Raw genomic sequence first — 25,107 nt, 5'->3', positions numbered from 1 at the left:
TTTAGTATCTAGGACAAAATGGGACTTTTACATTAGGTACTAAAATACAGACTAAGTTTGTTGGTGGTACAGTTGCCTCCAAGAATTCCGATACATATCACCATAGACAGTCTGTAGTATTGTGTGCCGGAATTCTTGAAGCCAACTGTACAATAGTTAGGCCTATTTGTCTAGGGATTGATTCATTGATGGAGTTTGCGTTACAACCATTTTTTGGTATATTATATTTGTCCCTCTTTGTACATATTTGGAAGCTTATCCTTTTGAGGAATTCTGTCTAGTTTCATTAAAGGCAAATTGGAAAAATTGCATTTGAGGTAAAAGCCAATGCAATTCTATACAAAATTATTTGCTGGTTTAAAGATTAATCATGAATGGCAAAGGCAAGGAATGGAACAATGCCCTAGAGACTGACCGTATTTACCTATGATCAGCACCTAAGCCCCCCTCTCCACCCAAGCTAGGACCAGGGAGTGGCAGGCAATGGCTGCTGATGACTCAACAGGTAGCCCTATAGGCTCATGAATGGCAGAGGCAAGGAACAGGGATAATGCCCTAGAGACTGACCATCTATACATATGATCAGTGTCCAAGCCCCCTCTCCACCCAAGCAAAGAGCAGGGAGTGGCAGGAAATGGTTGCTGATGGCTCAGCAGGCAGACCTATAGGGTCCTCCAAACTCCCCCATATCCTTAGCCTACAAGGATGGTGAGGCTGCAGACACAAGAAGCTATAGAGCTTGATATTTTGAATTATCAAGATAGCGGGATTTTTAATATTTCTGAAGCCAAGGGCACATTTAGACATAAGAAGGTTAAGGGTTGTGTATATGAACAAAGGGTGTCCCTTAGGCTGCGTTTACACCAAGCGAATCGATTCAATTCATGGAGAATCATCCCACTTCATGATTCGCCACGTTAAATTCAATGGAATCGTTTACACCAAGCGAATCGAGTCAATTCAAATCATGGAGATTCATGGCGATTCAGAATCACTGATGCGCGCGGTCCCATTTTTTCATCAGTCAAGGCGAGTCAGCCACAGCAACAATGCTATTTTTTGCAACAGCAAAGACGTCCATACTCCTGGAAGGCTGCCTTGGTCCTGAATGATCTGTTAATCAGATTCAGTAGGTTGGAACTATACCGATTCAAAATGACTCGAGTCAAATGATTCTCCATGAATTGAATAGGTTCGATTCGCTTGGTGTAAACGCAGCCTTAGAACTAATTGATTCAGCTTTGCTTTTGTTTTCTAAATAGCTGAAACAGTAACACTTCTGAAGGTTATTTTTTTTTAACTTTTAGGTAATAAACCTTCCAAAACAAATTATTTCACATTCAGAGTTATGATCAACAAAGCTGTACTAGCCAGGGCCAACCATTCTAGGTTGGTTTGCTGCGAGTGATCAGACAAATCTCCCACCGTCACCAGTCTGCGGTTGCCACCGTGGTAATGAAAACGACCAAACCCTAGACGTGACCAAGATATGTCCGAAGCCTTTGTCTTGTAGTGGATTAGAAACGGCTACATTTGTTGGTTTATTGGAAGTTATATAGGATGCATTTTATTCAGCTGTATAGAAATGTCTTTAATTGAATGTAGGGATTTCTTATTCCCGTTCATTTGTTAATAAAATATTTGTGAATTTGAAGTGTGGCATGCCCCAGGTAATATTGTACAACTGTACTGCATTTTCTTCAATGTAGGAATGTTGTTAATTCAAATTTGTATTTATTGTTAATTATGAACGGTGTGTGTCGATGTCTCACAGGATGTAGATACAGGAGAGGGGGTTCCCAGCCCCCTCGTCCCGTCCCTTTTAGTCGCCTCTTACGACACGCAGGGATAACGTTAGCGCTATTCTAATTGTTTCTATGCTCCCGTGGCCACAGTACCAGCTGAACTCAGTTGAGTCCCTTGTTAGGCTGGGAGGAGCGTAGATAGTAGAGGTCCCCTTTTTTGTTTTTGTTTCATTTGTTGATGTCGGCTAACCCCCAAATTGGGGGAAGGGCCTTGGTATATGTATGTATGTGATGAATGGTGTGGAGGGAGTGTGAAGGTCTTGGGAGGAACCTGTTAAGGGGGAGAAGATCAAGAGGGAGGCGGAGAATTAGATGGTGAGATAATTTGAAGGATGATATGGAGAGAAGAGGATGCCTTGCACCTCAGGCAATCGACCCCTTAATGTAGGAATAATGGTAGGGAAGAAAAAGAATGTCCCATTCAAAGTTAAATAGGATTTTAATCACCTATTTAGGAATATTTTTTTTTACTTTAGTTCATTTTCAAATTAATTATTTGAGAATTTGAAGAGTGGTGTGTGCATTCTTCCGTCAAATGTTTTACTGCAATTCTCTGTGGGCTGAGTAACATTTATTAAAGCTCTCCAAACTGGAAGATCTCTAGGGTATGCCCCAAGTAATACTGCATTCCCTTTTGTCAAATTGCCCCTATGGTAATTAAAGTTACACTGGCCGGCTAATAAAACTACACAATGGCTCGTCAAGTTAATCATAACCTGACGTCCAAAATATTGTGCAGTTAGCAATTCGTGTTGACACGAGAATAGTTACAGATGGCCTAAAGTTATTGGAGTCTAGATATGTCTACTGCAGTTTCTAGAGCTTTCAGATATGCAACCCTAAGTCTGTATTAGAAGTTCCCACTAGGCATCTAAAGGACTGAAATTATTAAGGCACTCATGAAGTTAAAAACTTTTTTCTAAGTGTTTCAGCTATGTGGAGTTTTGACAATTAGAATATGCTGTGTGATACTCTAAATGCATATGAATGACAAACAAATATTGCAGATCTTTTAAAGCATAGGGTATCCATGTGTGGTAGGACCTGAAAAAAGGACCTTTTAGTAAAGTAAATACGTTGTTGACATCCTCAGGCCAGTTTAACATCTCTCACTATTTCCAGGTGGTGCATGTAACTTACGAGAGTATGGACGCTGCCCAGGAAGCTGCCAAGAGGCTTAACGGCTACAACCTAGACGGCGGAGTTCTCAGAGTGGACCGTCTCATGGATAGAAGGCGGAACCCCAGAGGCGCCATGGGTGGGGGACCGATGGGCGGGCGCATGGGAGGGCCTGGGTCCACTTCCCCATCGCAGCGACACACCGACTTCCCCCTCCGCATTCTGGTCCTCAGCGAGATGGTTGGAGCCATCATAGGGCGGCAGGGTTCCACCATTAGGACAATCACACAACAGGTAATTTGTGTTTTATTCAGAAGCATTAGGGTTGTCGAGTATTAGAAAAGTATGTAGCTCCTGATGTATTGTGTTGTATGTGCTATATTTATTCTTACAGTATAGGGGCTACTATTAATTTAAGGTTTTATGTTACCGTAAAGGTTTAATGTTGATAATATTACTAATGTATAATAAGTTTGTTCTAAATTGCCCTCATCCGTCCCCAATCAGATCATTCTCATGGACTTTTGGTTCGATTAATCCTATTCCTGAAACTATAAATAGTGAATGGAAACCCCAAGTTATTCATAACTATGAGCCTTTGAGTTCAGTAAGATTCCCTGTTGTACTTTATACTGGAGGAGAGAAGTTATCTTACGTTGAGAGTAAATACTTTTGCAAAAAAACAACTGTTTATATTTTTTCCCAGTTAAGATTTTAATTGCAAATAATTCTCCCAACAAGTTCACCGAGATCGGGAGGACACTCTCCTGGTCGACAAGTCAGCATTTTTCCGTTAACCCTTTTACCCCCAGGCTCTTTGGAAATTTCCAACCCTTAACCCCCAAGGGGTTATTTTTTTCCCAGCACATTTTGTAGTATATTTTTTTTAAATTGCTCTAACAGCCTTAATTTTTGTCATAGAGAGGTCAGGTTGGTCTCATTCTCTTGGAAAATGCCTGAATTTTTTCAAAAAATTATCAAAAATATGAAAAAAAAAAAATATATAGCATTTTTTTGCAAGGACGTACCGGTACGTCCATGGGGGTAAAGGGATGAGTTTTGTGAAACGTACCAGTACGTCCATGGGGGTAAAGGGATGAGTTTTGTGAAACGTACCTGTACGTCCTTTGGGGGTAAAAGGGTGAGTTTTGTGAAACGTACCTGTACGTCCTTTGGGTGGTAAAAGGGTTAAAATGCGCTGGCACAATTCCTGCATTCCAAATTCTCTTTCAGACACGAGCCAGGGTGGATGTGCACAGGAAGGACAACGCCGGGTCGTTAGAGAAGGCAATTACAATCTACGGCAATCCGGAAAACTGCACCAATGCATGTAAAAGAATATTAGAAGTTATGCAAGAGGAAGCAAAAAACACTAACAAAGGGTGAGTATTACCGATGTTTTCCGTCGGTTGCCACTCGACCGGTAGCTTTTGGTTTTCAGTGTAGCAGAATTTGTTGTTTTGTGTGTGTGTGGTTCATGTTCATATAAAGCCTGCATAATTAACATCTGTTTAAAGTGGACCTTCTTATTTTTTTTAAGGTGTTTCATCTTTTTCTATGTCAATGTTTTTAAAGCTGAAAATGTCCCTTCGATCATTTCGTTAAACCGATCTGATCGCATTACGATTAATCTTGATAACATTGTTGATTCAAAGGTTTGTTTATGTTTTTCAGTGATTTTTTTAAACTTGATTCCAGGGGAATGGATGACTTGGATCCGGAGGCTGATAACATGAGGAAGGGGTGAGGGAGTATTTTTTTTTTTCTTTTGCTTTTAACGCTAAGGATTCAGATGTTATAAGGATAGTTTAAGAAGTCTTCCATTCGTGCTTCATAATAGGGCGTTCATTTGGGAAATCGTTCTCGGCGCTGTGTGGCTTCTCAGAGATTGGCAGGATTTCTTATTTTTTTTTGTGGAAATAACTATCTTAGTGGCTCGTAGTTTGCAAGTTAATGTATCAAAGAACATGATAAGATAGGATTTAGAGAATGTGATTAGATAGGATTTAGTTATGTTTTTTATCTCAAGGTTTCAATAGCATTGTGGCTTGGTAAAATAAGTATCTCTTATAGATGTCTCAAATTAGGGGTACAGTTTTGTTGCTTAAAGTGAAGAGGTAAGTTTTGATGGCATTACGGTATTGTTTTTATCAAGTTAGATGTCAAGTAGCCGTGTTTTAGCTTGGAAGTCGAGTAAATGTCTTGGTGCTATTTCAGCACAGTAGAAGCTACTGGTTATCCTTCAATTTTGGCACTGGGTATTGTCCGCATTGTCTTGAGTTACCATTTTCCTCGAGGTGTGAGGGCAGAGGATTTCTCATTTAGTGGGCTGGTAAATTGAAAAAGTTTTTAAAGGGACCTTGAGAGCGTTTAATGTTTACTACATTATATTATTTTATGTTCCCCAAAATAACTTTCATTATTGATTTAACAAGGCTAGGAGGGAGGTGGGAGGGTGGGCTGTGGCACCCTAGCAGTACCAGCTGAACTCGGTTGAGCCCCTTGTTAGGCTGGAGGAACGTAGAGAGTAGAGGTCCCCTTTTTGTTTTTGTTTCATTTGTTGATGTCGGCTACCCCCAAAAATTGGGGGAAGTGCCTTGGTATATGTATGTATGTATGTAGGATTAAACTTGCTTTTGTAATTTTTGTTGATTCCATGTTTTTTTTTTTTATTTCTTTCATTGTTTTTTCAGTGATTTTATGAAACTTGTTGATTGCAGGGCATTGGATGATCTGGATCCGGAGGCTGATAACATAAGGAAGGGGTGAGGGTCTATACATTTTGTCTTGTGTTTTGATAAGGATAAGGATTTGACGTGTTGGTTCAAAGGGTAGTTTAAGGATTATTGCAGTACTGTACTCTTGTTATAAGGCTGCGCTGTAAGGCTTGGGATAGTTATCGACAGGATTTCTGGTGCGGTGATTCGAGGTTCTGAGGCGTGAGTCTTACTGTCGAGTGTATGGAGGACAAGAGGTATTTTTTAAGCAGTGCGCCTTTATTTATATACAAATATATTTGTGCTGTAAGGCCTGGGATGTTTGTCTACAGGATTTCTGGTGTGGTGATTCGAGGTTCTGAGACACAAGTCTTACTGTCGAGTATATGGAGGACAAGAGGTATTTTTTAAGCAGTGCGCCTTCATTTTTCAATATTAATCTTACCCGATAATCATGTAGCTGTCAACTCCGTTGCCCGACAGAATTCTACGGAAGGGATACGCCAGCGATCGCTATACAAGAGGGGGGTGTACTCACAAGCGCCACCTGTGGCCAGGTACTGCAGTACTTCTTGTTGACACCACCTCAATTTTTCCTGTCGTGCTTCCGGCAAGACGTTCATGGATACGCTTATAATTTTGGAGTCTTGTTCACGGTTTTTGGTGAAGTATTGCTCTAAGATTTCAGCTTTCGCTATTCAAGAAGTTTTATTATTAGCTTAGCTAGCTTTTGGAATTAATTTGATTAATTATGGTGACGAAGAGAGTATGAACTCTCTTTCACCTTTTAATGGCCGACCCTTCCCTTAGACGGAAGTGTTGGTGTCTAAGAGAGTATAGACTCTTTCTTAATTTTGCTTAACAAAAGTTATAGTATATCTCTCCGCCTTTTATAGGCCTCTTCGATTAACTTCCTTTTTTATAAACTTATTATTATTAATTTTTATATTTGTTTATATTCGACCTTTCCTAATAGTAGGCGGTCTTTTCTTGTACCGAAGTTAATTAACATTGAGCCCGTCATTTCGGTTTTACCTGTTAACATATTATGCTATTTTAATGTTTTTGAAAGAATTTCTTTGATAGTCTCGTACTTTTCAAAGTGGAACTAACGTTTTGTTTTGTCTCTGCAGTTGTTGACGTTCAGAACGTTCAACTTGCGCTCTATCGTTACGATAGAGAGAGAATTTTCACGGTGTCACGTTGCAGTAAGAGTAAACCGTTTCTAGCGTTTTGTTCATTCTTTCTTAGCTTAATGGTTTTAATTCTAATAAAGGAACTTTTTATTTGGGAAATCTTTCAGTTTTTTTCCTTTAACAATAATATGTTTTAACGATCTATATGATTGGGCTCTTCTCTCAGGTTCTAAGTCAAGAGAGAGAGAGAGAGAGAGATAGAGACGGAGGGAGAGAGAGGAGGATAAACGTTTCGTTCAAGCGAGTAACGTTATCGTTTTTGCTCTTCTCCCTAGTCTCTTTAGGGGAAGAAGGTAAACGTTTCTAGAGTTTTATTCTTGTTCTCAAGCTTTATGCGGTGAGAGATTTTAAACGTAGTTTATTTGATCTAGTGTTTAGTCTCTTTCCAGCCACTGAATTATTTATCTTTCATTAGATTTTTCTGTTACATTGTAATTCTGTTTTCGCAATTACTAACTTTTAAGGAAGGATAGAATTGCGTGTTTCAGGTACAAACCACTTAAAGTTTCGAGTTCAGTGAAATAAGTGCAAACAGAAAATCAAAAGTGATAAGTGATTAGCGCAAAGTGTGTCAGTGTTGTGCGTGAGGGTACTTCTGTGCGTGCCAGTCGTCCTCCCAGTCCGGGACCTCTTGCAAGCTCCCAAGCCCAGGGGAGAAGCAATGTCGAAGGGCAAAAGGGTTCGGCAGGCCTTGATCGGCGCACAGAAGTATCCTCGGTGGTTGCGGGCGTGTCTTACAGAGACCGTCACTCCCACCCGCAGACGATTGAGCCCTTATTTTGCTCGTCTGCAGAAGAAATTTCGGGGAGAAAACGCTGGACTCAGGTCTCAAGACCTCTTAAACGTAAAGTCCAGACCTCTAGAGTTCAACAACCCGGATGCAGTCATTGGGTTAGCTCTGACTCTCCGCAGTCATCAGGTGACTGCACACCTCCTAAGAGAGGTAAGGCGATGCCTCAACAGACCTCATTTTCTGTTAAGGCTTTGCCTCAACAGACCTTATCGTCTGTTGATCCCAAGATGACTTTGCTGCAGTCCATGCAGTCGCAGCTTGCGGTCTTAATGCGTGAGTTTCAGGCTGAGAAGGTTACACCTCCTCCTGCGAGCGCTCCGCCTCACCGCAGTCCAGTCTGCCAGGCGTACGAAGTTGAGGTTCCTCAAGCTACCTTACCGCGTTCGGAGTTGCCAGTTACCAGCGTTGTGCAGCAACCTCAACCTTCCTTAAGGCAACCTCAACAATGGGAGCAGGAGTCTTATGCCTTGAGGCAAGATTTTCTTGCAGTTAGACCATCTTCGAGGCAACAACCTCTTGAGGTACGGCAACCTCTACCATCCTTGAGGCAGCCGCAGCTCTCGCAGCTGCTACCTCAACTTTCCTCAAGGCGAGAGCCTCAACTCTTGAGGCTAGCTCCTCAGGAACCTCAACTCGTGAGACAGGAACTGCGTTCTGCGCAGCCGCTACCTCAACTCTCGCAGCTCACACCTCAAGAACCTCAACTCGTGAGTCAAGAGCCTCTCTCTGCGCAGCCACCTCAACCCTTGAGGCAAGCGCAACTCTTGAGGCAGGAACCTCATGCTATGAGTCAGCCACCTCAACGCATGCATCTGCCACTTTCTCCTCAACTTGAGCCTCTTCCCATTCAACTTTGAAATAACAAATGACAATAATAACACCTCATTACTTTCATAACTTGCATTTGTAATCATATACATGTATGCCTACACAAACATTATGATAATGGAAGTTATTCGTATTACTTAAATTAAAAAATATATATGTATTCCTTGCAATATATTTTTAACAAATTCGCAAAATATGGCAAAAATATCTTCAAAACAAAAATGAATCATGAGTTATGAATGTAATGTAAATATTATGTTGATATTAAAACCCCATGCAAGCATGCATGAAGTAATGCAGTGTTACCAACAGGGCGAGTTTCCCTTTCCTGAGATGAAGTAGATTATAGTACGTATATTTAGTGCAGCTTAATTCTACGATTATCATGCCGGCTATCAAATTCATCAACAAAACAGTCTAAATCAATTCCCTCGGCACGTGCACTTTCAATGGACAGTAATGCGATATTACTCAATCTAGCACTGGTCATGGAATTTCTGAGAAATGTTACACGCCATGCAACATGCTCTGCTTACCTTACAGCATGCTCTACATACAGCATGCTCTGCATACAGCATGCTCTGCATACCTTACCGCATGCTTCTCAGTCACACATCTTTGGTTGTTGCCAACTCACTAGACTGTCAAGCAGTTTCATAACGTTGCCTTCTAGTCTGCTGCTTTTGCACCAGTGAAACCCTCACTGAGAGAACTTAGCTTTTCTCGGATATGGTCCCTGTAGATGAGAAAGTGCTTTTCTCCCTCCTTCTGATATTCCCTTGAGGACTCTGTCATTTGGAGAGGAGCCTTTAGCTACGTAGCCTCCTATGGACTTTTATTTAAGCATAACATGCTTCCAGGGAAGGTAATGGTTCCTCTTTAGTCGCTAACCCCGTCTGTTACCACACCTGCTCCCATAGACCTTGAGCTGTGTTGCAAGACATGCAGTCCAAGCTTAGTCCTTGTTAGAGGATTTTTTGTTTACGGAGTCAGTGTGTCACTGGGAAGACGTTCAACAACCAGCAGAAGTGACTTGTTGTGACGCAGTGCGGCAACCTCAGCAACCCGATAAGGAGTTGTCTGTACGACCCAGACAGTCTAGACAGCTTCGGGTTGTCACTGTACTTCCTCGCTTCCCCATGGTTGACAGTTCACAGACTGTGCAGCAGTACCATGATCTTGTGTCCGGCTCCGTCAGACGACTGGCTTTTAAGAGCTCCCACAAGTCGTCGCTGTCTGGAGATTCTCAGATGGACTATGGATCTGACCAAGGAACTGGGCCTCCTGGTCAATTTTGAGGAGTCTCAGCTCGTCCCATCCCAGACCATTGTCTACCTGGGTATGGATCTTCAGAGTCGAGCTTTTCGGGCTTTTCCGTCGGCCCCAAGGATCTTCCAAGCCCTAGAATGCATCCAGAGCATGCTGAGAAGGAACCGATGCTCAGTCAGGTAGTGGATGAGTCTAACAGGGACACTTTCATCGCTGGCCCTGTTCATCGTGTTAGGGAGACTCCACCTCCCCCCCTTCAGTATCATCTAGCTGCTCACTGGATAAAGGACATGACGCTAGAGACGGTCTCAGTTCCTGTTTCCGAAGAGAGGAGGTCTTCTCTCGCGTGGTGTAAGAACAGCTTTCTTCTCAAGGAAGTCTACCTTTGGCTGTTCAGAAACCCGACCGCCGTCTCCTCTCGGACGCATCAGACACGGGCTGGGGTGCGACTTTGGACGGACAGGAATGCTCGGGAACATGGAATCAGGAGCAAAGGACACTTCACATCAATTGCAAGGAGTTGTTGGCAGTTCTTCTGGCCTTGATAAACTTCAAGTCCCTCCAGCTTAACAAGGTGGTGGAGGTGGACTCTGACAACACCACAGCCCTGGCTTACATCTTCAAGCAGGGAGGGACTCTTTCGTGGAAGTTGTTCTAGATCGCAAGGGACCTCCTCATCTGGTCAAAAGATCGAAAGCTCACGCTGGTAACGAGGTTCATTCAGGGCGGTATGAATGTCATGGCAGATCACCTCAGCCGGAAGGGTCAGGTCATCCCCACAGAGTGGACCCTTCACAAGAATGTTTGCAGCAGACTTTGGGCCCTGTGGGGTCAGCCAACCATAGATCTGTTCGCTACCTCGATAACCTAGAGACTCCTGTTGTATTGTTCTCCGATTCCAGACCCAGCAGCAGTTCACGTGGATGCTTTTCTGCTGGATTGGTCCCATCTCGACCTGTATGCATTCCCGCCGTTCAAGATTGTCAACAAGGTACTTCAGAAGTTCTCCTCTCGCAAAAGGACACGGCTGACGTTGGTTGGCTCCGCTCTGGCCCGCGAGAGAATGGTTCATAGAGGTACTGCAATGGCTGGTCGACATTCCCAGGACGCTTCCTCTAGGAGTGAACCTTCTACGTCAACCTCACGTAAAGAAGGTACACCCAAATCTCCACGCTCTTCGTCTGACTGCCTTCAGACTTTCGAAAGACTCTCAAGAGCTAGGGGCTTTTCGAAGGAGGCAGCCAGAGCAAGGAGAACATCCACTCTCAGAATCTATCAGTCTCAAGGGGAAGTCTTCCGTAGCTGGTACAAGACCAATGCAGTTTCCTCAACCAGTACCACTGTAACCCAGATTGCTGACTTCCTGTTACATCTAAGGAAAATAAGATCCCTTTCAGCTCCTACTCTCAAGGGTTACAGAAGTATGTTGGCAGCGGTTTTCCGCCACAGAGGCTTGGATCTTTCCACCAACAAAGATCTACAGGACCTCCCTAGGTCTTTTGAGACCTCAAAGGAACGTCGGTTGTCCACTCCAGGCTGGAATCTAGACGTGGTCCTAAGGTTCCTTATGTCATCAAGATTTGAACCTCTCCAATCAGCCTCTTTTTTAGGACCTCACATTAAAAACTCTTTTCCTCGTGTGCTTGACAACAGCTAAAAGAGTAAGTGAGATCCACGCCTTCAGCAGGATCATTGTTTTCACATCTGAAACGGCTACATGTTCCTTGCAGCTCGGTTTTTGCTAAACGAGCTTCCTTCACGTCCTTGGCCTAAGTCGTTCGAGATCCCAAGCCTGTCCAACTTGGTGGGGAATGAACTGGAGAGAGTACTTTGCCCAGTTAGAGCTCTTAGGTACTATCTAAAAAGGTCTTAACCTTTACGAGGACAATCAGAAGCCTTATGGTGTGCTATCAAGAAACCTTCTTTTCCAAGGTCTAAGAACTCAGTTTCTTACTATTCAGGCTTCTGATTAGGGAAGCACATTCTCATCTGAAGGAAGAAGACCTTGTTTTGCTGAAGGTAAGGACACATGAAGTGGGAGCTGTGGCTACTTCAGTGGCCTTCAAACAGAACCGTTCTCTGCAGTGTGTTATGGATGCAACCTATTGGAGAAGCAAGTCAGTGTTCGCATCATTCTATCTCAAAGATGTCCAGTCTCTTTACGAGTACTGCTACACCCTGGGACCATTCGTAGCAACGAATGCAGTAGTAGGCGAGGGCTCAGCCACTACATTCCCATAATCCCATAACCTTTTAACCTTTCTCTTGAATACTTTTTATGAGTTGTACGGTCGGCTAAGAAGCCTTCCACATCCTTGTTGATTTGGCGGGTGGTCAATTCTTTCTTGAGAAGCGCCGAGGTTAAAGGTTGTGATGAGGTCCTTTAGTATGGGTTGCAGCCCTTGATACTTCAGCCTCCTAAGAGGAACGCTGCGCTCAGTAAGGAAGACGAACTTATTTAAGGCAGAGTAATGGCTCAAGTCGACTTCCTTACCAGGTACTTATAATTTCATTGTTATTTTGAATAACTGATAATATGAAATATGGGATACTTAGCTTCTTGATATACATGTACACTGGTTTTCACCCACCTCCCTGGGTGTGAATCAGCTACATGATTATCGGGTAAGATTAATATTGAAAAATGTTATTTTCATTAGTAAAATAAATTTTTGAATATACTTACCCGATAATCATGATTTAATTGACCCACCCTTCCTCCCCATAGAACCAGTGGACCGAGGAAAAATTGAGGTGGTGTCAACAAGAAGTACTGCAGTACCTGGCCACAGGTGGCGCTTGTGAGTACACCCCCCTCTTGTATAGCGATCACTGGCGTATCCCTTCCATAGAATTCTGTCGGGCAACGGAGTTGACAGCTACATGATTATCGGGTAAGTATATTCAAAAATTTATTTTACTAATGAAAATAACATTTTTATACAAATATATTTGTGCTGTAAGGCCTGGGATGTTTATCGACAGAATTTCTGGTGTGGTGATTCGAGGTTCTGAGGCTTTTAAGTCTTGCTGTCAAGTGTATTGAAGACTAAGCTATTTTTTTAAGCAGCCCCTCTTATTAAAAGGGTGTTGATTGATATCATGTTACCTGTGTAGACATGTTAACCTCGATGTTTAGATGTAAGGCAATGCCTTCCATTAATGTTTTGCTGTATGTTTGAAGGCCAAGAAACTGACATTTTGATGACAGTATTTTGTATTCAAGGGTTGGATATCCAATAGCTCTGCTTTGGCTTGGAGGCAGGATATACTTTTCTGTTTTGTAGTACTGTGTAGATATTTAGGCACTCTGGAGGCTACTTGTCCCTCTTAGCATTGGATTTAGGTATTGCATTTTCCTATGAAGTTGGTAGGGCAGTGGATTTCAAAGTATGGGCCTTCTGGGAATGATAGTTTTAGAAAGAGACCTGTGAACAAGGCTGAGAATGATCTTCATACTTTAAGAATGGGGCCATCTTAGTAGCAAAAAAAAGATATTGTGAGGATTGACAGGAAAAAACTGCTCAATAGACCCAAAGCTTATTTTCATAGATAGAACGGAATGTTTGTACCCCCCAAGAAAAATTGAAAATAGGATACTTATAAACTGCAGTTACCGTCAGATAGTTTGCAAGAATTGCTACTGTAGTAGTATACTGTACTAGTTATTCATAATTGTCAAATTACACAGCAATAGTATTCGTTGTACATATTCTTGTGTTCAAGGTTATATAGATGCCATTTCCTCAGTTTACAGACTCGCAGTAACTTTCAGTGCGGACTCGTAAGAAACTTGAATGAAGTTTGTTGAATCTTTATTGCAATGAAGCCAGTTTATGTGAATTTTTGTTTTCATTTGAGAATTCATAAACTTTCTATTTTTATTCAGAATTATGAAGCTTCATCTGTGGTGGATAATGTGGGAGGGTGGGCTGTGGCACCCTAGCAGTACCAGCTGAACTCGGTTGAGTCCCTTGTTAGGCTGGGAGGAACGTAGAGAGTAGAGGTCCCCTTTTTTGTTTTGTTTCATTTGTTGATGTCGGCTACCCCCCAAAATTGGGGGAAGTGCCTTGGTATATGTATGTATGTATTTAGAGGATTCGTCCTTGAGAGGATAAGTTGTCTGAATTCACTCTATCTCTCTGGTTTTGTGGACTTGGCCATTGGTATGACCCCTGCTACTACTAAGACAGTTACTCTGTCTTTTCCAAATAGTTTTGCATCTGTGGATGTTTACATTTAACGCTGGCACTACAGGTGAACCTTACTCAGCTTTGTAAGAAAAGAGGCTATATTGTTTATTCAAGGGCTTTTGTACATCATAGTTTTCTAGATTTCAAACTGTTTTATTATTGAAAGTGACCTTTACTAAGTCATTATTTTAAAGATCTGCTCAATATAGAATCAACATGCTTATCATGTCATGGAAAATCTATAGTGTTTTTAGCCTTATAAATCCGTTCCTTTAATATCCCAGGCTCTATTATGGAATAGTGTTGTGGGTAAAATGAAATTACATTAATTCCTAAGTTTATGATTGTGATGAGGCTAAAGGCAAAGATGTAAAAGCAATGCTCTGCCGAATAAGTGTTCCTGTTGTTTGCTGTTCAAGGGTTATTCGTCGATCTTCTGTTTAGGATTTGTTGAGTCGCAGGCACGACAGGTATATCGCTCTGTGATGGAGAAATTATAGTAAGAGATGTTTTGGGAAAAAGGTTGATGGTCTGGACATGGGATGAGATTTGATGATAAACAGTTAGTCAGGCCTAAATGTTAGAGGTAGTAGAAGGTTCAGCTTTAGGTAGGCCCAGTAAATCATGGACAAGGGGAGACATGAAGCCCTATAGACCTGATGAGTTATTGATAGAAGGGAACGGAGATAACGTTCATTATAGAGATTAACCCTTTTACCCCCAGGCTATTTGGAAATTTCAAACCTTAACCCCAAGGGGGTTATTTTTTTCCCAGCACATTTTGCAGTATATTTTTTTTAAATTCCTCTAACAGCCTTAATTTTTGTCATAGAGAGGTCAGGTTGGTCTCATTCACTTGGAAAATGCCTGAATTTTCTCAAAAAATTATGAAAAATATGAAAAAAAAAAATTTTATAGCATTTTTTTGCAAGGACGTACCGGTACGTCCATGGGGGTAAAGGGATGAGTTTTGTGAAACGTACCAGTACGTCCTTTTGGGGGTAAAAGGGTTAAAGGTAGTAGAAGGTTCAGCTTTAGGTAGGCCCAGTAAATCATGGACAAGGGGAGACATGAATCCCAATAGGCCTGATGAGTTATTGATAAAAGGTAATGGAGATTAACGTTCATTATAGTGATTAAATTGCAGAAGACAATTGCTGTTATGTGCAAGGTTTGCTCTGTTAGAGAATCAGGCTGCCATACCAGTATGCATTATGTGCGGTGTTGTCGTTGTTTACTCGCTAACGTGTTAGTACAGCTTATTAGTACCCCGTTTTACATCTGTCATTCGTAGTTATTAAATGGAAAAATAAACTTCGCATTAGGTTGTTTTTCACGACCATGTAGGTTGATAATTCAATAATTATCAATCGTTGTACTTCACATGGAAACTTATTAATATAGCTATCTGATTTTTGAATAATGATAGCAGGTTACAAGTAATTTTTTGTGTTTTGTATAAGGAATATATTAAGTAACTTTATACAGCAAGTAAAAAATCCCCTAATGTTGGGTTTCTCGGAAGCCAATCATCTTCGTAGGGCGGGGTATTACTAAACTGTTTTAAGTTTTGTTTTTTCCTTCACTAAACTGTTTAACCCTTTTACCCCCAAAGGACGTACTGGTACGTTTCACAAAACTCATCCCTTTACCCCCATGGACGTACCGGTACGTCCTTGCAAAAAACCGCTATTTACATTTTTTTTCATAATTTTGATAATTTTTTGAGAAACTTCAGGCATTTTCCAAGAGAATGAGACCAACCTGACCTCTTTATGATGAAAATTAAGGCTGTTAGAGCAATTTAAAAAAAAATATATATATACTGCAAAATGTGCTGGGAAAAAAATAACCCCTTGAGCGTTAAGGGTTGGAAATTTCCAAATAGCCTGGGGGTGAAAGGGTTAAGTTTTGTTTTTTCCTTTGAGTACAGTGTCTCCTTTGTTATCATCCAACTGCTCTAGTGAGAAGTTAACTAATTTGTATTCGGTTTTGCTTTTACTGTATTAACCCTTTTACCCCCAGGCCATTTGGAAATTTCCAACCCTTAACCCCCAGGGGTTATTTTTTTTCAAGCACATTTTGCAGTATATATTTTTTAAATTGCTCTAACAGCCTTAATTTTCGTCATAGAGAGGTCAGGTTGGTCTCATTCTCTTTGAAAATGTCTGAAGTTTCTCAAAAATTATCAAAAATATGCAAAAAAAAATTTTAAATAGCATTTTTTTGCAAGAACGTACCGGTACGTCCATGGGGGTAAAGGGATGAGTTTTGTGAAACGTACCAGTACGTCCTTTGGGGGTAAAAGGGTTAATTTGTATTCGGTTTTGCTTTTACTGTATTACTGTATTAAGATTTTTATTTATTGCATGCATAGGTTCGTACCTGTGAAATATCTCATCTAAGGGACTTCTTTTTAGGTTGAAGTCGTTTACTTAATTTTACGTTTAGGTATGGTATGCGGATTTTGGAAATGCAGTATTATATGGGTTTCATAAATTACTTCTACAGGTATTCTATGTGCATAGTATTGTGTAGTCATAGGTCTTTTTATTAAAGCACTATTATAGTAAATGCAAATTTCACTACGCTTTGTAGTGTATACCAAATTGAATTTTTTGTCGAAGTTAGTTCATTTTTCTTATATATTTTTTTAATCTTAAATGGAAAGCAAATGTATATAAATATTTTTGAGAATTTTCACTCCAACCCCGTAAAAATATTAATTTATTCTTTTAAATATAGATTAATTTTAAATTTGGTTCTTATTTTTTTTAACAATATTTAGAAAGTAAGAATTGTGCTGTAGATTTATATTTTTGAAAGCCTAATTTTGATTTAAATGATTTAATAAAAGTACACCGTTTATGATTTTTTTTTTTATGGAATTCTTTTCACAAATATTTTGTGTTCAGTCTGTTTATTTTTTCTATATTTCAATTAATTCAGTGTAATTATGTACTATACATATTTTGTTAAAACAATTATGAAATTTTGTAACCTTATTTATGAGATTCTTTTTAGCGAGGCAGATTTGCACCGACTCGCAGTGGTGCCCTTCTAGCTCGGAAACTTTCCTGATCGCTGACTGGTTGGACAAGATAATTCCAACCAATCGGATAGCAGGAAATATTTCCGAGCTAAAAGGGCACTCGTGCGAGTCTGTGCGAGTTCTCCTCGTTAAAAAAATTAGTATAGATTATGTAGATTAAGTTTTCAACCCAGCTATTTAACCCTTTTAACCCTAGGCTCTTTGGAAATTTCCAACCCTTAACCCCCAAGGGGTTATTTTTTTCCCAGCACATTTTGCTGTATATTTTTTTTTAAATTGCTCTAACAGCCTTAATTTTTGTCATAGAGAGGTCAGGTTGGTCTCATTCTCTTGGAAAATGCCTGAATTTTCTCAAAAAATTATCAAAAATATGAAAAAAAAAATTTTATAGCATTATTTTGCAAGGACGTACCGGTACGTCCATGGGGGTAAAGGGATGAGTTTTGTGAAACGTACCAGTACGTCCTTTGGGGGTATAAGGGTTAATACTTGACCGTTCATCTACTATTAATAACACAAGTTTAAGTGTTTTTTTTTTACAATTTGGACCAGATTATATATACGCAATATATGCCGTGAGTTCAATTTCTCACCCGTCCGTTTTCCTTTTTTTAGCGAGATTCCCCTGAAGATTCTCGCCCACAACAACCTCATCGGCCGCATCATCGGCAAGGGCGGGAACACCATCAAGAAGATCATGGACGACACCAGTACGAAAATTACCATCTCCAGCATAAATGACATCAACAGTTTCAACTTGGAAAGAATTATTACCATAAAGGTGAATATTCGTCTGTTGTTTTTTTACCGAGTAATTTTTCTAACGATTTAACATTTTGAAAAGTTAAATGGTCAATATATTTATTCTACTGTACCTCTTCAAAAAAAATTTTTTATATTGTGTACGTATTTTAATGTATGGGCACCTCTTTAAAAATTTTGTTTGTATTGTGTACGTATTTTAAAGTATGGGCACCTCTTTAAAAAAGATTTTATGTTGTGTACGTATTTTAAAGTATGGGCAGCTCTTTAAAAAACTTGTTTATAATGTGTACATATCTTTAAAAATCTTGTTTATAATGTGTACATATTTTAAAGTACAGTGATGCCTCAGGATACGAAAGTAATCCGTTTAGGATACGGGTTTCGTATCCTGATTTTTTCGTATCCTGAGTCGCATTTTACATGTAAATAGCCTAATCCGTTCCAAGCCTTACAAAAAGTCGCCTTTTCTTTCATAAACACGCTAAACTGTAGTAATAAACATACAATGCAGCCATTTCTATCATTCAATAATTAACCCAACCGTTAAAAACAGATACCAGAAACCACCATGAGATTATTCAATGTAGTTATAGCCTAGTTATCCCCTCCAAGCCCTAAGAAAACGGTCCATTTTCTTTACTACTGTATAAAAGTTACGGTACTGTATGTAAAGCATTTGGATCAGTGAAGGTGTATTGTTACCTGTACACCTAAATTAAGGGTTGATACCCTGAAAAAAAAGGTACTGTACTCTCAGCGACGAGTTGGGATCTCGTAAGATTTTCGTATCCTGAAATTTTTTTCGTATACTGGGGCATAAAAATCTTTGTATCGCTTTTCGTATCCTGAATTTTTCGTAAGCAGAAACTTTCGTATCCAGAGGTATCACTGTAATTTTTCTAACGATTAACATTTTGAAAAGTTAAATGGTCAATATATTTATTCTACTGTACCTCTAAAAGTTTTTTTTTATATTGTGTACGTATTTTAAAATATGGGCACCTCTTTAAAAAAAATTTTTATAATGTGTACATATCTTTAAAAATCTTTTTTATATTGTGTACGTATTTTAAAGTATGGGCACCTCTTTAAAAATCTTTATAATGTGTACATATCTTTAAAAATCTTGTTTAAAATGTGTACATATCTTTAAAAATCTTGTTTATAATGTGTACATATCTTTAAAAATCTTGTTTATAATGTGTACATATTTTAAAGTACAGTGATGCCTCAGGATACAAAAGTAATCCGTTCAGGATACGGTTTCGTATCCTGATTTTTTCGTATCCTGAGTCGCGTTTTACATGTAAATAGCCTAATCCGTTCCAAGCCTTACAAAAAGTCACCTTTTCTTTCATAAACACGCTAAACTGTAGTAATAAACATGCAATGCAGCCATTTCTATCATTCAATAATTAACCCAACCGTTAAAAACAGCCTAATCCATTCCAGAAACCACCATGAGATTATTCAATAATGTAGTATAGCCTAGTTATCCCCTCCAAGCCCTAAGAAAACGGTCCATTTTCTTTACTACTGTATAAAAGTTACGGTACTGTATGTAAAGCATTTGGATCAGTGAAGGTGTATTGTTACCTGTACACCTAAATTAAGGGTTGATACCCTGAAAAAAGAGGTACTGTACTCTCGGCGACGATTTGGGATCTCGTAAGCTTTTCGTATCCTGAAATTTTTTTCGTATACTGGGGCATAAAAATCTTTGTATCGCTTTTCGTATCCTGAATTTTTCGTAAGCAGAATCCAGAGGTATCACTGTAATTTTTCTAACGATTAACATTTCGAAAAGTTAAATGGTCAATATATTTATTCTACTGTACCTCTTTAAAAGTTTTTTGTTTATATTCTGTACGTATTTTAAAGTATGGGCACCTCTTTAAAAAAATTTTTATATTATGTACGTATTTTAAAAGTATGGGCACCTCTTTAAAAATTTTGTTTATATTGTGTACGTATTTTAAAGTATGGGCACCTCTTTAAAAATTGTTTATATTGTGTACGTATTTTAAAGTATGGACACCTCTTTAAAAATTGTTTATATTGTGTACGTATTTTAAAGTATGGACACCTCTTTAAAAATTTTGTTTATATTGTGTACGTATTTTAAAGTATGGACACCTCTTTAAAAAAAAATTTTATATTGCGTACGTATTTTAAAGTATGGGCGCCTCTGCGCCTCTTTAAAAATTTTGTTTATATTGTGTACGTATTTTAAAGTATGGGCACCTCTTTAAAAATTTTGTGTATATTGTGTACGTATTTTAAAGTATGGGCACCTCTTTAAAAATTGTTTATATTGTGTACGTATTTTAAAGTATGGGCACCTCTTTAAATATCTTGTTTATATTGTGTACGTATTTTAAAGTATGGGCACCTCTAAAAATTTTGTTTATATTGTGTACATATTTTAAAGTATGGGCACCTCTAAAAATTTTGTTTATATTGTGTACATATTTTAAAGTATGGGAACCTCTTTAAAAATTTTGTGTATATTGTGTACGTATTTTAAAGTATGGGCACCTCTTTAAAAATTTTTATATTGTGTACGTATTTTAAAGTATGGGCACCTCTTTGAAAATTTTGTTTATATTGTGTACGTATTTTAAAGTATGGGCACCTCTTAAAAAATTTTGTTTATATTGTGTACGTATTTTAAAGTATGGGCACCTCTTTAAAAATTTTCTTTATAATGTGTACGTATTTTAAAGTATGGGTACCTCTAAAAAAAATTTTTTATTGTGTACATATTTTAAAGTATGGGCACCTCTTTAAAAATTTTGTTTATATTGTGTACGTATTTTAAAGTATGGGCACCTCTAAAAATTTTGTTTATAATATGTACGTATTTTAAAGTATGGTTTGTTTGAATGTCGCGGATATTTTCGGAACTTGACGTGAATGGCATTTAATTGTAAAAGAAACATTAGATGGATACATTGACTAAGAAATACACAGTAATAGAAAAAAATAGTGGCAAAAGATGATTTGACAAACTATAAAGTGTTTAAATAAACCACATTGACGTTTATAGCACTGTCAAGGAAATTTATACATTTGCAACATGTAATTATATGAAAGTATTTTATTGATGCACCATGGTCTAACACTGTCTTCGGTTAGAGTTCTCTTGCTTGAGGGTACACACAGGCATACTATTCAATCTTGTTTCTCTTTCTCTTGTTATTTTGAAGTTTTTATCCTCTCGTTATTTTCAATTTTTATAGTTTATATGTGAACGATTTTCTTGAATGTTGTTATTGTTCTTAAACTTCTCTTGTAGTTTTTCCTTATTTCCTTTCCTCACTGGGCTATTTTCCCTTTTGGAGCCCTTGGTCTTATAGCATCCTGTTTTTCCAACTAGGGTTTTAGCTTAGCAAGTAATGATAATAATAGTACGGTAATAACCGTTGTATGACTGTAGTCCCAATTTTTAGTCTTTATACTGTATGCCAAGTTTCATCACAGGGTTGAAGTGTTCACTTACAAACTTTATTAAGATGCACATCATGCCAATTACTTTGTCTTAAAATCCTTACAGCCTCTCTTGATCTACAAGGATAGGATTTCATTGTGGTTAAAAAAAATTACTTCTAAAGGGCAGTGAATGGTGGAATGAAGGAGTGAAGGTAAAAGTGGAAGAGAAAAAGAGGGCTTTTGAAGAATGGCTGCAGAGTAATAGTATAGAGAAGTATGAAAAATATAGAGAGAAAAAGGTGGAAGTAAAGCGCAAGGTACGTGAGGCAAAGAGGGCAGCTGACCTGAGGTGGGGTCAGGGACTGAGTCAGTCATATGAAGAGAATAAGAAGTAGTTTTGGAAAGAAGTGAAGAGAGTAAGGAAGGCTGGCGCAAGAATTGAAGAGACAGTGAAAGATAGAAATGGAAGGTTGTTAAAAGGAGAGGAGGCAAGGAAAAGGTGGGCGGAATATTTTGAAAGTTTGCTGAATGTTGAGGATAATAGGGAGGCAGATATAATTGCTGTTCCAGGTGTAGAGGTGCCAGTGATGGGAGATGAGAATGAGAGAGAGATTACAATAGAGGAAGTGAGGAGAGCACTAGATGAAACGAGAGTAGGAAAAGCATCTGGTATGGATGGTGTGAAAGCTGAGATGTTGAAGGAAGGGGGTGTGACTGTACTTGAATGGTTGGTGAGATTGTTTAATATGTGTTTTGTGTTGTCAATGGTACCAGTTGATTTGGTTTGTGCATGTATTGTACCACTATATAAGGGTAAGGGAGATGTGCATAAGTGTTGTAATTCAAGAGGTATTAGTTTGTTGAGTGTAGTTGGAAAAGTGTATGGTAGAGTAATGATTAATAGGATTAAGGATAAAACAGAGAATGCAATCTTGGAAGTACAGGGTGGTTTTAGAAGAGGTAGGGGTTGTATGAATCAGATTTTTACAGTTAGGCAGATATGCGAGAAATATTAGCAAAAGGTAAGGAGGTGTATGTTGCGTTTATGGATCTGGAGAAAGCATATGATAGAGTTGATAGGGAAGCAATGTGGAATGTGATGAGGTTATATAGAGTTGGTGGAAGGTTGTTGCAAGCAGTAAAAAGTTTCTACAAAGGTAGTAAAGCATGTGTTAGAATAGGAAATGAAGTGAGCGATTGGTTTCCAGTGAGAGTGAGGCTGAGACAGGGATGTGTGATGTCGCCGTGGTTGTTTAACTTGTATGTTGATGGAGTGGTGAGAGAGGTGAATGCTCGAGTGCTTGGACGAGGATTAAAACTGGTAGGCGAGAATGATCATGAATGGGAGTTAAATCAGTTGTTGTTTGCGGATGATACTGTACTGGTAGCAGACACAGAAGAGAAGCTTGACCGACTAGTGACAGAATTTGGAAGGGTGTGTGAGAGAAGGAAGTTGAGAGTTAATGTGGGTAAGAGTAAGGTTATGAGATGTGCGAGAAGGGAAGGTGGTGCAAGGTTGAATGTCATGTTGAATGAAGAGTTACTTGAAGAGGTGGATCAGTTTAAGTACTTGGGGTCTGTTGTTGCAGCAAATGGTGGAGTGGAAGCAGATGTACGTCAGAGAGTGAATGAAGGTTGCAAAGTGTTGGGGGCAGTTAAGGGAGTAGTAAAAAATAGAGGGTTGGGCATGAATGTAAAGAGAGTTCTATATGAGAAAGTGATTGTACCAACTGTGATGTATGGATCGCAGTTGTTGGGAATGAAAGTGATGGAGAGACAGAAATTGAATGTGTTTGAGATGAAGTGTCTAAGGAGTATGGCTGGTGTATCTCGAGTAGATAGGGTTAGGAACTTAGTGGTGAGGGTGAGAACGGGTGTAAGAAATGAGTTAGCGGCTAGAGTGGATATGAATGTGTTGAGGTGGTTTGGCCATGTTGAGAGAATGGAAAATGGCTCTGTTAAAGAAGGTAATGAATGCAAGAGTTGATGGGAGAAGTACAAGAGGAAGGCCAAGGTTTGGGTGGATGGATGGTGTGAAGAAAGCACTCGGTGATAGGAGGATAGATGTGAGAGAGGCAAGAGAGCGTGCTAGAAATAGGAATGAATGGCGAGCGATTGTGACGCAGTTCCGGTAGGCCCTGCTGCTTCCTCCGGTGCCTTAGATGACCGCGGAGGTAGCAGCAGTAGGGGATTCAGCATTATGAAGCTTCATCTGTGGTGGATAATGTGGGAGGTTGGGCTGTGGCACCCTAGCAGTACCAGCTGAACTCGGCTGAGTCCCTGGTTAGGCTGAAGGAACGTAGAGAGTAGAGGTCCCCTTTTTGTTTTGTTTCATTGTTGATGTCGGCTACCCCCCAAAATTGGGGGAAGTGCCTTGGTATATGTATGTATGTATGTACTTCTAAATTGCTTGCTTTTCTTCACCATCGCAGGGCAACATCGATGACATAGCCGTAGCGGAAAACATGATCAGTTCACGCCTAAGGTCAAGCTATGAAAATGATTTGCAAGCCTTCGCACCCCAGAGCGCCATGTTCCCCGGTCTGCATCCGATGGCCATGATGTCGACCGTGGGTTTCGGACTTCCCCGCGGCAGCACCAGCACGAGCGGCGGGATGGGCATGTACGGCTCCTCCCCGACCACGTACCCTCCACTGTATCCATCTCCTATCCAGCAAGGTCAAGGCCCTCACGGGGCTGAAGTGTGCGAAGTAAGTGATTCCGAGGTAAATTTGTGACCACTAATCAAACTGTTATTTTGGTTGATGCAAAGTTAACCCTTTTACCCCCAGGGTATTTGGAAATTTCCAACCCTTAACCTCCAGGGGTTATTTTTTTCCTAGCAAATTTTGCAGTATATTTTTTTTAAATTGCTCTAACAACCTTAATTTTTGTCATAGAGAGGTTAGGTTGGTCTCATTCTCTTGGAAAATGCCTGAATTTTCTCTAAAAATCTTCAAAAATATGCAAAAAAAAAATTTAAATAGCATTTTTTTGTAAGGACGTACCGGTACGTCCATGGGGGTAAAGGGGTGAGTTTTGTGAAACGTACCAGTACGTCCTTTGGGGGGTAAAAGGGTTAACATCTAGAACCGGCATACTGATTAGAATGACTTTTAGGGCATACCCTTTTTTAACCCTTTTACCCCCAAAGGACGTACTGGTACGTTTCACAAAAGCCATCCCTTTACCCCCATGGACGTACCGGTACGTCCTTGCAAAAAATGCTATAAAAATTTTTTTTTCATATTTTTTATATTTTTTTGAGAAAATTCAGCCATTTTCCAAGAGAATGAGACCAACCTGACTTCTCTATGACAAAAATTAAGGCTGTTAGAGATATTTAAAAAATATATACTGCAAAATGGGCGGGAGAAAAAATAGCCCCTGGGGGTTAAGGGTTGGAAATTTCCAAGTAGCCTGGGGGTAAAAGGGTTAAGGCATGTTTTATGCAGATTAGGAATAAAGTATTGTCTAGATTAGATTGCAATAGGTGTTACCGTTTCTTAATATGTTTAACAACCTATCATAAGTAACGGTTATACGTACAGCTGTTAGCAATGTCTTATATTTTCTTGATTTTTTATGGTAATTCATAGTTTGAGCATATAATTTACTAAATTAATGTTTTGAGTATACAATAAATTTGTAGTTTCTCTGGAATTATCAGGATTTGAAGCTTTAGTCAATAAATTTGAGAAAAACTCTTGAGTTCTTTTCATAAATTAAGAGTTAAGAAAAAATTTATATTGTTACTTTTTCCCTTAAAATGTTTGATTAACTATATACTGTATTAACGAAGTTTAATTTTTAATGGGAATATCTCTAGGCTCTTGTGGACAGATTGGTATGAGTCGATTGAGAATTTTTCAAATCATATAAGATACTGTAAACCTTTTTTAACCATTTTACCCCCGGGGTATTTGGAAATTTCCAAC

The 25,107-nt window shown here is 39.3% G+C and overlaps 1 protein-coding gene across 5 annotated transcripts in view; it reads left to right on the top strand.

The window, feature by feature from the left end:
• LOC137626497 (insulin-like growth factor 2 mRNA-binding protein 1) overlaps nt 1-25,107 on the top strand; it is a 58,228-nt gene that overhangs the window by 21,435 nt on the left and 11,686 nt on the right. For 2 of the 5 annotated variants that reach the window (XM_068357525.1, XM_068357530.1), the window contains 6 exons: nt 2,928-3,218; nt 4,158-4,306; nt 4,623-4,667; nt 5,645-5,689; nt 17,588-17,753; nt 23,602-23,880. In XM_068357525.1, the coding sequence (XP_068213626.1) occupies nt 2,928-3,218; nt 4,158-4,306; nt 4,623-4,667; nt 5,645-5,689; nt 17,588-17,753; nt 23,602-23,880 (975 nt within the window). The remainder of the gene's footprint in view (nt 1-2,927; nt 3,219-4,157; nt 4,307-4,622; nt 4,668-5,644; nt 5,690-17,587; nt 17,754-23,601; nt 23,881-25,107) is intronic. The other 3 variants (XM_068357527.1, XM_068357526.1, XM_068357528.1) reach the window with 3 other exon arrangements.

This window comes from Palaemon carinicauda, chromosome 34, assembly GCF_036898095.1.
Source record: "Palaemon carinicauda isolate YSFRI2023 chromosome 34, ASM3689809v2, whole genome shotgun sequence".
Lineage (NCBI taxonomy): Eukaryota > Metazoa > Arthropoda > Malacostraca > Decapoda > Palaemonidae > Palaemon > Palaemon carinicauda.
This window is presented reverse-complemented; position numbering and strand designations above follow the sequence as displayed.